A 17,200-nucleotide genomic window follows, 5' to 3' on the forward strand; every position below is an offset into this window, starting at 1 on the left:
ATGGGCATTAAGGAGGGCATGTGATGTGATGAGCACTGGGTGTTATATGCAACTGATGAATTATTGAACTCTACATCTGAAATTAATGATGTTCTATATGTTGGCTAATTGAATTTAAATTAAAAAAAGAAAATGTAAAAAGCTAAATCACATAGTGTATTATTCTTAAAAACCAAATTAATAGTTTGGGTAAAGAAAGCATTGTGTTAGGAAAAATGTACTTTGACACCAAACACTTAACTGTTGGAGGGAAAAATAAAGCTTATTTGGATTATCTATGAATTTTTTTTCTAATTAAACCATCCAAGTACTAGAAGAAAACACAGGTGAATTCCTATTTAATCTTAGTGTTGGGAAGGCTTTTTAATAAAGACTCAACTCCATAGGTCATTTTCTTACCCTGTTTTGGCTGCTGTAACAAAAATACTATAGACTAGGTGGCTTAAACAACAGGTTTATTTCTCATGGTCTGGAGACTGGGAAGTCCAATATTAAGGCATCTGCAGATTTAGTGTTTGGGAAAACCCACTTCCTGGTTCATAGATGGTCCATCTTACCCTGTCTTCACATGGCAGAGGAGCTAGAGAGCTCTCTGAGGTTATAAAGGTACTAATCCCATACATGACAGGAACAGGAAGTATGAATCCCATTCATGAGGGCTCCACTCTAATCACTTCCCAAAGGCCCCATCTCCATATATCATCCCTTAGGGAGTTACATTTCAATATATGAATTGGGGAACAGGGTAGGGATACAAACATTCAATCTATAACAGTAACAAAAGGTTGATAAATTTTACTACATACATATTTTAATTTACATAATTAAAAACTACTCTAAACAAAGTCAAAAGACAGTTGTCAAACTTGGAGAAAAGATATTCCCAGATGAAGAGTTAATATACCTAATATATAAAGGATTCTTGAAAACCGAAAGACAAAGATCCAGAAATCTGATAGAAAAATGGGTAAAGACATGCAGTTTGGTTCCATCTACCTTTTCATCCTTATTACTTTCAAAGTCCTTCTCCCACAAAATGCTCTGCCACTCTCAGCCATACCCAAAATATATCCTTTACCTCGCTCCTCCATCCTTTGCCCTCCATACCCTCTGCCTATAATAATGTCCTTTCTGTTGACCATTTTACAAAGTTCTAGCCATCCCATCAACTTCATTTGTTCATTTAATAAGCATCGTTGAATGCCTGTTATATGAGAGTAGGAATACAAAGGTGAATGTGATGGGCTATTCCATCGAGATACTCATTGCCTAGTGCAGCAGTTCTTGTTCATTTTGCCTGTGCAAGTCACATGATATACACCATGGATACATCACAGGTGTTTTCTGATTTCTTATATGGTCTGGCATAGATAAAACTAAAGTTAATTGCAATTCTCACTTAACATGCTCTGACTCCCTTTTTCTCATGCAGTTTATTGATTTCAAAATTCCACCTTCCCCTTCTTCAAATCCAGTAAATCAGTTTCTCCTCTTCTTTGGGACTCTTGTTTCTCTAACCGTAGCATTTATGTCATTCTGTCTTGTGTTACAGCCATGTACATTACCCCTGAGTGCCCGGTTCATTCCACGTCTCCAAGAGCATCAAGCACAACCCTTTCTTCTCCACACAGATACCATTAAACACTGCCCAATTGAATTGCATTTAACTGCTGCCTTGGCCAAAACAGGAAGCAAATATAGGAGGGGAAGCTGAGCTCTAAGCAGTTGGTGACCTGGCCTGCACCTAGGAGAAAAGTGAAAAGGACTTTGGATCCTTCTGAATATATCATCCAACAGAGCCTAGTTTGTTCATTCTTTCAGGAAATCGGGTTGCCTACAGCAAAGAATTGGGAACAGGAGCAAGACAGCCTTAGCTGCTGGCAGAGCAAAGTGAGTATGTATAGTCTAATGGTTTTTATGAATAATGGAGGGATGGTGATAAGATTTTTCTGCCAAATGAGATATGATGAATCTGGGTGTGGGGTGGGGCACGTGGCAGGGTTTATTGTACAAACTTTTTTAGGGTCTGCTCCAAAAAAGGAAATAAATTTTAAAAACCAGACCAGAATTCATAAGTAGCCTAGAAAATTGGACACCCAAAGTCCATAACAGCCACTAGCAACAGGGCTTCTTCTGAGGAGGATGATCCCCATTTAACTAATATTTATGTGACTGGGACCTTGGGAAATTCATGTCCACTCTCCCAGCCACAGCTTCCTTTTCTAGAAATTGAGAGAATTGGACTCACAGTACTCCAAAAGACTTTCCACCTCTGAAGTTGTGTAATCAGATGGTATTACTATATGCAAAGTACCATGCTAAGTACTATGAGAGATTCAAAAATGAGAAAGACACAGCCCTTGCCTTCTGGCAGAGTTTAGCTTCTTTGAGCCTTACTTTTCTCACTTATAAAGCTCATCCAGTGTGAGGATGAAAGGAGATGTGTTTGTAAAGCTCTGACTGCCTGGCACTTCATAAGTGTCCCATAAATGGTATGTCATAGTATCTCTAAAATGAGACTAATCAATGGCATTAATAAATGGGTTAAGATGCTCAAATGAGCTACTGGAGGCAGAAGTGCTTTTTCAATATAAACATCAGTGCCTATGTGAGAGACTAGTCTATCACATTTGTGTTTTAGCAGCATGGATCCGATGGCTTCAGCAGGACCCATGGACAATTCCGTGTTTGTGCAAGCACCCCACAACAGCTATCCTGCAACCCAAGAAGGCATGTGTCAGGTGGCCCTGTATCTAAGCAACCAGCCCCAAGTACACCTACTTCCTGTGAACCCACCGGGTTTGAAGCCATCTGTGAGTGAGCAACCTGTCCTGAGAGCTTTGAAGGAGGGCAAAGCCTTAGGGGTAAGAGAGATTTCACTCTGCAGGCCAGGGGTCACTGGCTGGAGTCAGACGAGGGGGGAGGCTTGGCAATACAGAAACTCCAAATCCAGCAAGCAGCATTGGAGCTGACCCAGCCTTGCCAAACTCAGGTCTACCAGAAATCTCAGCTGTGCAACATCACCAGGGTCTCAGTATGGGGCCTTGTATTTTCTGCCTTAGGCATTTTAAGAAAGAGGAAGAAGAGTAACCAAAAAAAATGTGGTAAATTTGAATGTTAGTCCTTTCTTTTATTTATTCTATTTATATTAAATCATCAGAATAGACAAATCCATACAGAGAGAAAATAGATTAACTGTTGGGGGTGGGGTTGCCAAGGGGAGACTGAATGGGGGCAGTGTGAGAGGTAAAGGGCATGAGGTTACCTTTTTTTTTTATTCTTTATTTAAATTCAATTTAATTACCATATACTGTATTATTAGTTTCAGGGGTAGAGTTTAGAGATTCATCAGTTGCATATAACACCCAATGCTCATTACATCACGTGCCCTAATGCCCATCACCCAATTATCTCTTCCCTTCACCCAGCTCCCCTCCAGCAACCCTCAGTTTGTTTCCTAGAGTTCAGTGTCTCTTATGTTTTGCCTCCCTCTCTATTTTCATTTTATTTTATTTTTCCTTCCCTTCCCCTATGTTCATTTGTTTTCAACGTTGGTCTTGTTGCCAGTGTCCATGTTGATCCATGTGGCCTCTGGAAAAAAGTGGGAGTACCAAGCCACAAGGTGGAGTCTAAACCCAGCATGCTTGAATAGAATCTTTAGCCATTAGGGGAAAAAAGCAGCTTAGACAACCAACAAAATAACAGTTCACAGTAGTTTTCTCCTGAAAAGCTGTCCTGGACAGGACCAGGAGAGGCCCATTTCATTGCATAGCTGAAAAATGACAATCACGGATTCCAATCCAGATGGCCTAAGCTCAGATCTTAGCCCCACCCCCACTCAGTGCTCATGGGGGTGTCAGTTGATACAGCCTGTATAGAGGGCAATTCGTATCTGCCAAATATACAAGATACTCAATAATTCCATTTCTGAGCCTCTGTCCTGCAGATATGCCTGATGTGTATGAGCTTATTTACTGCAACATGCTTTGTGATGACAACAGAATGGAAACAATCAAAATATCCATCAATATAATACTGGCTAAATCAATGTATTATTCAAAGGATAGAATGATGTACAGCTCTAAAGAGAACAAGGTATCTCTTTGTGTGATGATATGGACATCCCCCAGGATATATCTTTGATGGAAAGAAAAGATAGGGGACAGACATTGTATACAGGCTGTTACCATTTGTACAAATTTAAGGAAATAGCCAGGCGGTGGGGGCAGTGGCGCCGGCCAGGTGCGCAGTGAGCGCACGGAGGGGCGCGCACCCAGCAGATGTCCCAGCTGGGGCCAGAGAGCGCCAGATTCTATTCATTGGTGGAGGAGTAGGGGACCCTATTTCAACTGGTCCCCGGAATTGAGCTGGTTATCTACCAGACCACTCTGAGCACCCACGAAACCAGCCTGAGATGTAAGAAGATCTGGATCTCTACAAGCAGAATATTGCAGGCGGTTGGTTTTGAGGTACGAAGTGGGGAGCCGTGATTCCGTGGGCAGATATCAGAGGATAAACGGCAGCGGGAGGGAGCCTGGCCGTGGGGATCCTACACCGCCGGTGAGCGACAGCCTCACACGCTGCCGACGGGGCACAGACTCACAGGGCGGTAGCGGCGGTGAAAGGACTTCAGGGCAGCCCCCGGGGCGGAAACCTGGAGCGGCGGGGTCGTGCCTGTGAACTGGGAGTGGCTGGTGGTCTTAGAAGCATAAAGGGCAGAGACAGGCCCCGACCTGGAGGCAGGACTGGGAGCGCTGTGGAGGGGCGCACAACCCAGGCCGCTGCAGTTTATAGCAGCACGGACAGAAACGGAGACGGTGTGGCCTGGAGAGCTCACTGAAGAACAGACTGTGGTCTCTCTGCTCTGAGGCAGAGGGTTGGAAACGGTCTCTTCTGCTCTGACTCGCGGAAGAGACGCGGAAAGCCACCAGGGAAAGCCGCCAGAGAACAAAAGCCCCAAAAACTGATTCCCGCTGAGCCCATCCCCCACCACAGGGGAGCAGGGCAACTCCGCCCAAACAGGGTTGCCTGAGTAACAGCACGGCAGGCCCCTCCCGCAGAAGACAGGCTGGGAAAACAAGAGGCCAGCAACCCTAAGGTCCCAAGAAAACAGGTGCATCTTGCTTGGGTTCTGGTCAATAATTTGGACTCTATACATTCCCTCAAACACCCATCAACAGAATGACTAGGAGGAGGAGCCCCCAAAATAGAAAAGACTCAGAGATTATGACTTATGCTGCAGATTTACAAATGGATGCAGATATAACCAAGGTGTCAGAGATGGAATTCAGGCTAGCAATTGTGAAGACAATGGCTAGAATGGAGAAATCAATTAATGGCAACACAGAGTCTCTAAGGACAGAAATGAAAGCTGAATTGGCAGAACTTAAAAATGCTATCAATGAGATCCAATCCAATCTAGATAATCTAACAGCTAGGGTAATTGAGGCAGAAGAACGAATAAGTGACCCGGAAGACAATATAATAGATAAAAAGGGAAAAGAGGAGTCCAGGGAAAAACAACTCAGAATCCATGAAAATAGAATCAGAGAAATAAGTGACACCATGAAGCATTCCAATGTCAGAATAATTGGAATCCCAGAGGGAGTGGAGAGAGAGAGAGGACTAGAAGATGTATTTGAGCAAATCATAGCTGAGGACTTCCCTAATCTGGGGAATGAAACAAACATTCGCGTCCTAGAGGCAGAGAGGACCCCTCCCAAGATCAAGGAAAACAGGCCAACACCCCGGCATGTAATAGTAAAACTTGCAAATCTTAGAACCAAGGAAACCATCTTAAGGCCAGTTAGGGGGAAGAGATTCCTTATGTACAGAGGGAGGAATATCAGAATAACGTCAGACCTATCCCCAGAGACCTGGCAAGCCAGAAAGGCCTGGCAAGACATATTCAGGGTACTAAATGAGAAGAACATGCAGCCAAGAATACTTTATCCGGCAAGGCTGTCATTTAGAATAGATGGAGAGATGCAGAGCTTCCACAACCAGCAGAAACTGAAAGAATATGTGACCACTAAGCTGGCCCTGCAAGAAATATTAAGGGGGATTCTATAAAAGGAGAAAGACCCCAAGAGTGATATACAACAGAAATTTACAGGGACAATCTATAAAAACAACGTCTTCATAGGCAACATGATGACAGTTAATTCAAATCTTTCAATAATCACTCTCAATGTGAATGGCCTAAACGCTCCCATAAAACGGCACAGGGTTGCAGATTGGATAAAAAGACAGGACCCATCCATATGCTGCCTACAAGAGACTCATTTTGAACCTAAAAATGCATCCAGACTGAAAATGAAGGGATGGAGATCCATCTTCCACGCCAGCGGACCTCAAAAGAAGCTGGGGTAGCAATTCTTATATCAGACAAATTAGATTTTAAACTAAAGTCTGTAATTAGAGACACAGAAGGACACTATATCATTCTTAAAGGGTCTATCCAACAAGAAGACCTAACAATTGTAAATATCTATGCCCCCACTGTGGAAGCAGCCATCTACATAAGCCAACTGTTAACCAAAATAAAGAGTCATATTGATAACAATACATTAATTGTAGGAGACCTCAATACTCCACTCTCAGCAATGGACAGATCATCTAAGCAGAAAATCAACAAGGAAACAAGAGCTTTGAATGATACATTGGACCAGATGGACCTCATAGATATTTACAGAACATTCCACCCTAAAACAACAGAATACTCATTCTTCTCGAGCGCACATGGAACTTTCTCCAGAATAGACCACATACTGGGTCACAAATCAGGTCTCAACCAATGCCAAAAGACTGAGATTATCCCCTGCATATTCTCAGACCACAGTGCTTTAAAACTGGAACTCAGTCACAAGAAAAAAAATTGGCAGAAATTCAAACACTTGGAAGCTAAAGACCACTCTGCTCAAGAATGTTTGGGTCAACCAAGAAATCAGAGAAGAACTTAAACAATTCATGGAAATCAATGAGAACAAAAACACATCAGTCCAAAACCTATGGGATACTGCAAAGGCGGTCCTAAGGGGGAAATACACAGCCATCCAAGTCTCACTCAAAAAAATAGAAAAATCCCAAATTCACCAACTAACTCTACACCTTAAAGAACTAGAGAAAAAGCAACAAATGATGCCTAAGCCACGCATTAGATGAGAAATAATTAAAATTAGAGCAGAAATCAATGAATTAGAAACCAGAAACACAGTAGATCAAATCAACGAAACTAGAAGTTGGTTCTTTGAAAGAATTAATAAGATCGATAAACCACTGGCCAGACTTACCCAAAAGAAAAGAGAAAGGACCCAAATTAATAAAATTATGAATGAAAGGGAGAGATCATGACTAACACCAAGGAAATAGAAACAATTATTAGAAATTATTATCAACAACTATATGCCAATAAACTGAGCAATCTGGATGAAATGGAGGCCTTCCTGGAAACCTATAAGCTGCCAAGACTGAAACAGGAAGAAATTGACAACCTGAATAGGCCAATAACCAGTAACGAGATTGAAGCAGTGCTCAAAAACCTCCCAAAAAACAAGAGTCCAGGGCCTGATGGATTCCCTGGGGAATTCTACCAAACATTCAAAGAAGAAATAATACCTATTCTCCTGAAGCTGTTTCAAAAAATAGAAACAGAAGGAAAACTTCCAAACTCATTCTATGAAGCCAGCATTACCTTAATCCCCAAACCAGGCAAAGACCCCATCAAAAAGGAGAATTTCAAACTGATATCCCTGATGAATATGGATTCCAAAATCCTCAACAAATTCCTAGCTAATAAGATCCAACAATACATTAAAAGGATCATCCACCACGACCAAGTGGGATTTATCCCCGGGATGCAAGGGTGGTTCAACATTCGCAAATCAATCCATGTGATAGAACACATTAATAAGAGGAGGGAGAAGAACCATATGGTCCTCTCAATTGATGCAGAAAAAGCATTTGACAAAATACAACATCCTTTCCTGGTTAAAACTCTCCAGAGTATAGGGATAGAGGGAACATTCCTCAATTCATAAAATCCATCTATGAAAAACCGACAGCGAATATCATCCTCAATGGGGAAAAGCTGAGAGCCTTTCCCTTAAGATCAGGAACACGTCAAGGATGCCCACTCTCACCACTATTATTCAACATAGTACTAGAAGTCCTAGCAACAGCAATCAGACAACGAAAAGAAATAAAAGGTATTCAAATTGGCAAAGAAGAAGTCAAACTCTCTCTTTTCGCAGACGACATGATAATTTATGTGGAAAACCCAAAAGACTCCACCCCCAAATTACTAGAACTCATCCAGCAATTCAGTAATGTGGCAGGATACAAAATCAATGCACAGAACTCAGTTGCTTTCTTATACACTAACAATGCAACTGTAGAAAGAGAAATTAGAGAAACGATTCCATTTACAATAGCACCAAAAACCATAAGATACCTCGGAATAAACCTAACCAAAGAGGTAAAGGATCTATACTCTAGGAACTACAGAACACTCATGAAGGAAAATGAAGAAGACACAAAAAGATGGAAAAATATTCCATGCTCATGGATCGGAAGAATGAACATTGTTAAAATGTCTATGCTACCCAGAGCAATCTATACCTTCAATGCCATCCCGATCAAAGTTCCAATGACATTTTTCCAAGTGCTGGAACAAGCAATCCTAAAATTTGTATGGAATCAGAAAAGACCCCGAATCGCCAAGGAAATGTTGAAAAAGAGAAACAAAAAAAATTGCTGTGAGTGGGGTGTTAAAGTCCCCTACTATCATTGTATTATTATCAATGTGTTTGTTTAGTTTTGTTATTAGTTGGTTGATATAATCCACTGTTCCCAAGTTAGAAGCATAAATATTTATAATTGTTAGATCTTCTTGTCTCATAGACCCTTTAAGTATGATATAGTGTCCCTCTTCATCCTTTACTACAGTCTTTGGTTTAAAATCTAATTTGTCTGATATAAGGATTGCTACCCCAGTTTTCTTTTGATGTCCATTAACATGATAAATGGTTCTCAACTCCCTCACTTTCAATCTGGAGGTGTCTTTAGGTCTAAAATGAGTCTCTTGTAGACACCATATGGATGGGTCTTGCTTTTTTATCCAATCTGATACCCTGTGTCTTTTGATTAGAGCATTTAGCCCATTTACATTCAGAGTAACTATTGAAAGATATTAATTTAGTGCCATTATATTGCCTGTAAAGTCCCTGTTTCTGTATATTGTCTCTGTTCCTTTCTGGCCTATGTTCCTTTTGGGGTCTCTCTTTGCTTACAGGATCCCCTTTAATATTTCTTTCAGGGCTGGTTTAGTGATCACAAATTCTTTTAGTTTCTGTTTGCCCTGGAAGCTCTTTATCTCTCCTTCTATTCTGAATGAATGGATTATCCTTGCTGGGTAAAGTATTCTTGGTTGCATGTTTTTCTCATTTAGTACCCTGAATATATCATGCCAGCCCTTTCTGACCTGCCAAGTCTCTGTGGCTAGGTCTGCTGCCAGTCTAATGTTCCTACCTTTGTACTTTAAGTACCTCTTGTCTCAGGCTGCTTTCAGGATGTTCTCTTTATGTCTGAAATTTGCAAACTTCACTATTATATGTCTGGGTGTTGATCTATTTTTATTGATTTTGAGGGGAGTTCTCTGTGCCTCCTGGACTGAATGCCTGTTTCCTTCCCCAGATTAGGGAAGTTCTCAGCTATGATTTCCCCTAAGATAGCTTCTGTCCCTCTCTCTCTTCTTCCTCTGGGACACCAATAATTCTAATGTTGTTTTGCTTTGTGGTATTGCTGATTTCTCAAAGCCTCCTGTCATGGTCCATCAGTTGTTTTTCTCTCTTTTCCTCAGCTTTTTTCCATAATTTTGTCTTCTATGTCACTGACTCTCTCTTCTGTCTCATTTACCCTAGCTGTTAGAACATCCATTTTAGACTGCATCTCAGTTAAAGCATTTTTTATTTTGGCCTGATTAGATTTTATTTCTGCATTAAGAGATTCTCCAGTGTATTTTATGCTTTTTTCAATCCCAGCTAGTAATTTTATAATCGTTATTCTGAATTCTAGTTCTGACATTTTACTTATATCCATATCAATTAAATCTATGGCAGAGTATTACATCTGGTTCTTTCTTTTGTTGTGAATTTCTCCCTCTAGTTATTTTGTCCAGGGAAAAACAGATGAATGAGAGAATAAAATTAAAAATATCAACCATGACCCCAGTGAAATACACACTAGGCAAATCTGAAGAGGTCAGAAACCAAAAAAGGGAAAAAAAGAGAGAATATAATCTCACAGCTGGACAAAACAGGATGATCTACTTGGACCTAGGTGTATTTTGGTCTGTTTGTTAGAAGACACTAAATCCCACAATTGTAGAGAAAGCAAAAATTATATATATATATATAAAATTGAATACAGTAAAAGGAAGCCTGAAGGCTTTTCATCCTGCTTTAGAGGATTAAAAAAAAAAAAAAAAAAGCAAAAATGGCAGTGCCCCATCTCCAGCCCTGGAGCTGAATGATCTCTGCCCCCACTCTTCAGGGCACCCTCAGGGAAAAGCAGTCAATCCCTATTGTGTGTGCCAAACTCTGTAGACTCCTGCAGGGCACACCCACACCAATCCTCCTAGAGGAGGGAGGGGATCTCACCAAGGCCCTGCTGCTTTCTGGGCCCCTGCTCCAGGAGCAGTTGCCTGATTGTGGCAGGGTCTCCCAGCAGTTGTCACTTGGGGACACTTGTAGCTTGGAGAATAGTCACCCAATCATGCCACAGTTCGAGATTTATGGCAACACTGAGCTGAGAGGCCACTCAGGGGCTCCCTGATTGTAGCCAGGTTCCCACTCCAATGCTTGGGAACTCTGCCACTCTCAGATACCCCCGCTCTTTCTGTGACCCTGGGGATCCTGAGACCACACTGTCACACCTAGGATTCTGCCCCACTTCACCACCTGAGCACCTTTCAGGCAGGGATATCTGTCACAAACGCAGACTTCTAAAAGTTCTGATTTTGTGCTCCACTGCAATATCATTTCCCCTAGCCAGCTTACACAGGCTCCCTCCTCCCGTGGTTTATCTTCCGATATATCCCCTCACATTCAGTTCCCTGGACCTCCTACCTTGAAAAAGTGGTCGCTTTTCTATCTGTAGAATTGAAGCAATTCTTTTCTTAGATCTCAGGTTGAATTCACAGGTGTTCAGAATGATTTGATAACTATCTAGCTGAATTCAAGGGAAATGAAACGCAGGTCCCCTACTCTTCTGCCATCTTCCCTCTCCCTCTCCCTCCCAGAACCATCTTGTGTTATTGGTATTTACATTTGAAAAGAATAATGGAAGGTTATATACCAAAATGTAAGTGGGATGTTTTCTCTGAGTAGAAAGTAATTATGGGAAGTTTTTATTTCATTTTTATATTTTTCATATTACTTTTTAGACTAGGAAAATAAAAGATTTATTAAAATAAAAAGGAGGCACAAAGGGGAGGCAGGATTCAGCCTCAGAAACAAAGGCTTCAGCCTGTGGCTCTCCTGACAGGCCATCCAGATCCTGATTGGCCTGATACACATCGGCCTCGGTTCCATCATGGCCACCATACTCTCTGGACACTACATAGCTATCTCGCTCTTTGGAGGCTTTCCCTTCTGGGGAGGCATCTGGGTAAGTAATGTGAGTCACCCCACCCCACGAATGAGTTCCCAGAATATGCCAACACACTCAAGGCCACCTTGTCAAGTTGTGTGGCTTGCACCTTGCAGCAGGTTCCCAGCCAAGGGAACAAGCAGGGTGTGAATCCAGCCCAGGCCTTGTTTACCAAGCATGTTAGTTTGCTAATGCTGCTGTGACAAACAGCACAGACTGAGTGGCCTACACAACAGAAATGCATTCTCTCACAGTTCAGAGGCTGGAAGTCCAAAATCAAGATGTCACCAGGGTTGTTTCTTCTGAGGCCTCTCTCCTTGGCTTGCAGATGGCCACCTTCTCTCTGTGTCTCCATGTGGTCTTAGTGTGTCCATGTCCTAATAATCCCCTCTTCACATAAGCACACCAGTCATATTGGATTAGAGCCACCCTAATGATCTCACTAAGACTTAAAGGCCCCATCTCCAAATATAGTTGGATTAGAGCCACCCTAATAATCTCACTAAGACTTAAAGGCCCCATCTCCAAATATAGTCACATTCTGAGGTACTGGGGGGTTAGGACTTCAAAAGATGAATTTTGAGGGGACACAGTTCAGCCATAACACCAAGTGACAGCCCTACAAGGTGCCATTCACCCAGAGTGGGCACATTTTCTAATTGGCTCACCCCACAGGTCAGGGAACTTTCTTCTCATTCATCAACCCAGGAGTGGCACCTTTTTCCAACTCATACAACAATGTCCATGTGTAAAAAGATGTATTGGTAATAGCTTTCAAGTGTTGTTCAACATAGGCCCACAGCCTGAGCTCCAGGAGAAGAACACTTGACCAGTGGTTGAGAGTGGCTGCCCAGACACAGAACAGTCATTAAGCAACGGGCACTCAACCTGGAGTCCACAGATGGGCTTCAGAGTCCCCATTTTGGCAAAATATTTGGTATGCTAGATATGTATTTTTTTTCCTGGAAAAGTCCATAGCTTTCATCAGATTCCCAGGGTGATTTATGACTCCATAAAAGGTTAAAAACCACAGATCCTTTCTCTTCTCCAATTTACTGCCTTTTTGATTCTTTTGCATTCTCCCTAGCATCCTCTAAGCTACACACACACACACACACACACTCCCTTCTCCCTGTCCTCCCTCCCACATCCTTTTTCTCTCTGCTGTTACAGTCTTTGTCTCTGGACTCACACACCTATCTATGATTCAAATGCAACTTTTCTCACAAATAGCAAAACTCCAGAGTAACCTAGATAATCAAAGTCCTCCCCTTATCCCATGACATTTAAATAAAATCGCCTAGTGTTATCCCCCACCCTCATACCCACATAACACCTGCAAAATGGTAGGTTCATGTTCTTGGGAGAATCTTTCTCTGAGTACCTACTCTTTCTTGTTTCCTTCTGGGTCTCATTTACTGAGGCTGTGGTCCTCTCTCTGCTTTGCATGGACTCAGACTTGGAACTCAGCCCCTTTTCCTCTCCCCCAGCCCTGCATTTGTATAACCCATTTTAATGGAGTTTGGGACAATGGAGTGGCTAACACCATGGCCACAGAATGGCTTGCTATTGAGCATTGGATGCTAATGAGTACTTTTAAGTGCGTGGAAATTTCCCTGGCATCTTCCCTTCTGCCAGGTTGATCAGCTCTCGTGACCATCCCCCCCTTTTATACCTGCAGGGCAGTTTTGTTCTTGGTTGCCTTTTTGACTCCAGGACTATGTATTTCCTAAAGATCATTAATGTCCTTTTCCAAAACAAAGGCCCATATTCTTTGGCACCTTAAAAGGACCCAAAGGGACCTCAGAAGGCCAGCCTCTTGTTCCCTTCCCTCCCCATCAAGTCTCTATAAACAGAAGGGTATAAGAATGAGATTTATTTTTCCACATTTAGGAAAAAAATACCATTCCCTTTAAAAGGCATAGGAAGCTAGAGTAACTTTTCATTATAAAACCATTTCCACCCCATGGCACATGCATCTACCCTGAGTGGGAGGGTGTGTGGGATAAGGGTTAAGAACACAGGGTCTGGGGGTACCTGGGTGGGTCAGTCGGTTAAGCATCTGCCTTCAGCTCAGGTCATGATTTCAGCATCCTGGGATCCAGCCCTGCGTTGGGCTCCCTGCTCAGCGGGGAGTCTACTTCTCCCTCCCCTTCCCTTCCTTTCCTTCCCTCCCTCCCTTCCTTCCTTCCCTCCCTCCCTTCCTTCCTCCCTCCCTTCCTCCCTCCCTTCCTTCCTTCCTTCCTCCCATGTTGACTTGGAGGCCCCAGCACAGGAACCTAGCGTGTACGAGAGAATGTGTGTGACCAGAATCCTAGAAGCCGGAAGATGGAACCCTAACCTGGGGACTTCTAAACCTCCTCTCTTCTGTGCCAGTTCATTGTTTCAGGATCCCTCTCAGTGTCAGCAGAAAATCAGCCAAAATCTTCTTGCCTGGTAAGTCACCTCCTGACACAGGCTCTCCCAGCAGAGACCTATAGGAGACACACTCTGGGGAAAAGGTTAACACACAATCCCTCCCTCATCCTTGCGCTTACATCTAACCAGACGCAGGGCACTGACACACGTGCTCACTCATACTCACATGCAGGACCACATGAACGTGGCCAGAGTCATGGTAGGAAGGAGTCCAGAAGATTCTGGGGAGGGAAGGGCAACACAGCCACCTGAATTAAGGCAGAGACAGAACAGTGTCCCTAAGAGGTGCCTACAGGACGAGTCACAAAGCTCCTGGGGGCTCAGGCTCCACTCCAGACGAGCAGGCACTGATGGTGCCTGGGGCACACAGAGCAGGCCTCCAGCCATTTCTGCAGAGAAGCCAGGGGAAGCTCAACCACCTGCTTCCCTAAGGAATCCAGCCAAGCGAGCTCTGCTAATCACATGAGCAAGGTCCCCTAGCAATAGACCAAGAAAGTACCTTTTTTTCTTTCACAAGCAGGTTGTCTAGGGTGAAGGGCGTCAGGATGGCCAGGTCCCTGTGCCAGATGAGACCTATTTGAAAATCTCCGAAGGGAAGCTCAAAATTCTGGGCATGTCTTTCTGCACATGGCCCAGAATCATGGAGGATCAGAGCCTGTCATATCCCAAGACACAGGGGCTGAGCTTCCTACCTATCTCACATGGGATAAGCAGGTTGAGTGTTTCCCAAAGATTTGTCCTAGGGACACTTGTCCCATGAGATACTCTGTGAAGATGAGTAGGTAAACTTGGGGAAACCTCTATTTAGTAATCCGCTCTCTGGAAGATCCATCCATAACCAGACGCAGGGCACTGACACACGTGCTCACTCATACTCACATGCAGGACCACATGAACATGGCCAGAGTCATGGTAGGAAGGAGTCCAGAAGATTCTGGGGAGGGAAGGGCAACACAGCCACCTGAATTAAGGCAGAGACAGAACAGTGTCCCTAAGAGGTGCCTTTAATCCTTGTTAAAGGCTCTGACAAGTCTTACAGCAAAGACCTATTTAACTTTGTTCAGCCCAGCTTTTTTTCAAAGTTAATTTACCCCCACACTTTTTTGCACAGAACATCTCTTTCCTTGCTACAGAATTAAGGTTCTAGAGATTCACATTAAGAAGCACTTGTTTAGTCTCTGTTCATCTCAGCCACAATAATTTTCCTCTCCCACCCTGACCCTCTGTGTCTTCTTCAGCTGAATGGCAGCTTGGGCTTGAACATCATCAGTGCACTCTGTTCTGTGGTTGGAATCATACTCTTCATCATGGATATGAGTCTCGTCCCCACCTATGCCTACTCTCTCTCTTATTCCCACTATGCCACCTGGGGTGTGGTGAGTACCCCGCTGAACCAACGTTCCTCTGAGTTCTGATTTAGCTAGGTTTACCAAATTGTTAGAAGGCCCAAACCAAGCTTCTTCACCCAGCACTGTAGAGAAGAATCAGAACAGTGTGTAAAGCCACCGACCCATAGCTTTACTGCTGTGTTACTTTGAGCACGTGACTTTTCTTAGTCTTAGTTTCTACCTTTATAAAACAGTATCTACCTTATAACATTATTGGCAGAATTAAATGCAATTATAACACACATGTGCCTCCAGCTGCTCACATTCTCACCTCCCTGCCTGTGACTATGGACAAGGGGTCAGCAAAAGTTTTCTGCAAAGGGCCAGAGAATAAATATTTAAGACTTTGCAGGCCCTCTGGTTTCTGTTGCAACTACTCAACCCTATCCTACAGTGGGAAAGCAGCCATAGAAAATACATAAGCAATGAGCATGGCTGTGTTCTGATAAAGCTTTACTTACACAAATAAGCAGCAGCCAGGATTTGGCCCATGGATCATAATGTACCAACCTGTGCTGACCAATAGAAATATAACATGAGTTGCATGTCTGATTTTAAATTTTCTAGTCACCACCTAAAAAAAAAAAGAAGAAAAAGAAACAAGTGCAATTAATTTTAGTATTTTATTTAACCCAATATATCCCAAATGGTCATTTCAACATGTAATCTGTGTAAAAAATTATCAATTTGATATTTTGCATTTTGGGTACTCGGTCTTTGAACTCTGGTGTGTATCATGCACATCTCACTTTGGGACTAGCCGCTTCCCAAATGTCCAACAGCCACATGAGACTCGTGACTCTGGGACTGACAAGTGAGCGCAGCTGCAGACAAGTCCTTGTAGATTCAGTCCCTCCATCTGCCCGGCAGCCCATCCTCTCCTTCCCAGTCACATGATCGAGGTGTTTTCCTAAAAGATGACTACCCTTCCCCTTAGAGAAGGAAGTAGTAGTGCCAGTAGTAAGTGTTCAAGTAGCGATTCTTTTACAAACACACTTGACCCTCACAAAAACCTGGTGAGACGAGGTTAGGGGACTTCCTCAGAGCCACAGGGACAGTCCCCTGCAGAGCCCCACTTGGAGCCAGACCTCGGACGCCTGGACCAGCACTCCTGACATCCTACTCACTCTGGTTCCAGACCCCTGGCATGGCTATTTCTGGTGTGCTGCTCATCTTCTGCCTCCTGGAGTTCTGCGTAGCATGTGCCTCTTCCCGCTTTGGCTGCCAACTGGTCTGCTGTCAGCACAACTACGTGAGTCCAGAGGCTCCACGGTGGGTGGGAAGATTCCCCAAAGAGGGTGGAGACTAAAGGGATCTCCATGCTTCCCCTTCCTGCCCAGGAGCAGGAGAAGTCTCGCAGGGCGTAAAGGCCTCCATGCCTGCCTGGTCCTTCTCGCACCCTTACTAGTGCACCTCCTCTGCACCCGTGTTTTCCAGGTGGGTGTGGTCCTCCCGAATATCTGTGTGGCAAACCCAGGGGTCATCCCAGAACCGGTGAACTTGCCACCAACTTATTTCAACGAGGTCCAGGGCTCCAGATAAGCAAAGCCAAAGCTTCTAGAAGCAACTTTCAAAGAGACCAAAAGAAGACCTCCCCTTTCTGGGCTTCTGAAACCCAGGATCCCCCTTCCTTGACAATCTAAGGGAAATGTTTCTCTAACTGCATGCATCTTGACTTCATTCAATTCAGCGTGGTAAATCTTGCAGTTCCTCTATTAAAAAGGAGACAGAAATTTCAAGTGGAT

At 43.4% G+C, this 17,200-nt stretch overlaps 1 protein-coding gene across 1 annotated transcript; it reads left to right on the forward strand.

The window, feature by feature from the left end:
- The first annotated feature begins 2,645 nt into the window (after window positions 1–2,645).
- On the forward strand, window positions 2,646–16,997 carry LOC116638148 (membrane-spanning 4-domains subfamily A member 8-like). The gene is made up of 6 exons (XM_032413858.1): window positions 2,646–2,864; window positions 11,545–11,667; window positions 14,026–14,085; window positions 15,306–15,443; window positions 16,594–16,707; window positions 16,893–16,997. Exons 1-6 carry the CDS (start codon window positions 2,646–2,648, stop codon window positions 16,995–16,997), a joined length of 759 nt encoding a protein of 252 aa, XP_032269749.1.
- Window positions 16,998–17,200: the final 203 nt, after the last annotated feature.

This window comes from Phoca vitulina, unplaced genomic scaffold (genome assembly GCF_004348235.1).
Source record: "Phoca vitulina isolate PV1807 unplaced genomic scaffold, GSC_HSeal_1.0 scaffold16, whole genome shotgun sequence".
Lineage (NCBI taxonomy): Eukaryota > Metazoa > Chordata > Mammalia > Carnivora > Phocidae > Phoca > Phoca vitulina.

What these genes read in the sequence shown, in the direction of transcription:
- LOC116638148 (XM_032413858.1), top strand. Translation starts at nt 2,646, where the DNA reads ATGGATCCGATGGCTTCAGCAGGACCCATGGACAATTCCGTGTTTGTG. An exon ending in AGGAGGGCAAAGCCTTAGGG is followed by an intron (nt 2,865 to 11,544) that starts GTAAGAGAGATT and finishes CTCTCCTGACAG; the next exon opens with GCCATCCAGATCCTGATTGG. An exon ending in AGCCAAAATCTTCTTGCCTG is followed by an intron (nt 14,086 to 15,305) that starts GTAAGTCACCTC and finishes TGTCTTCTTCAG; the next exon opens with CTGAATGGCAGCTTGGGCTT.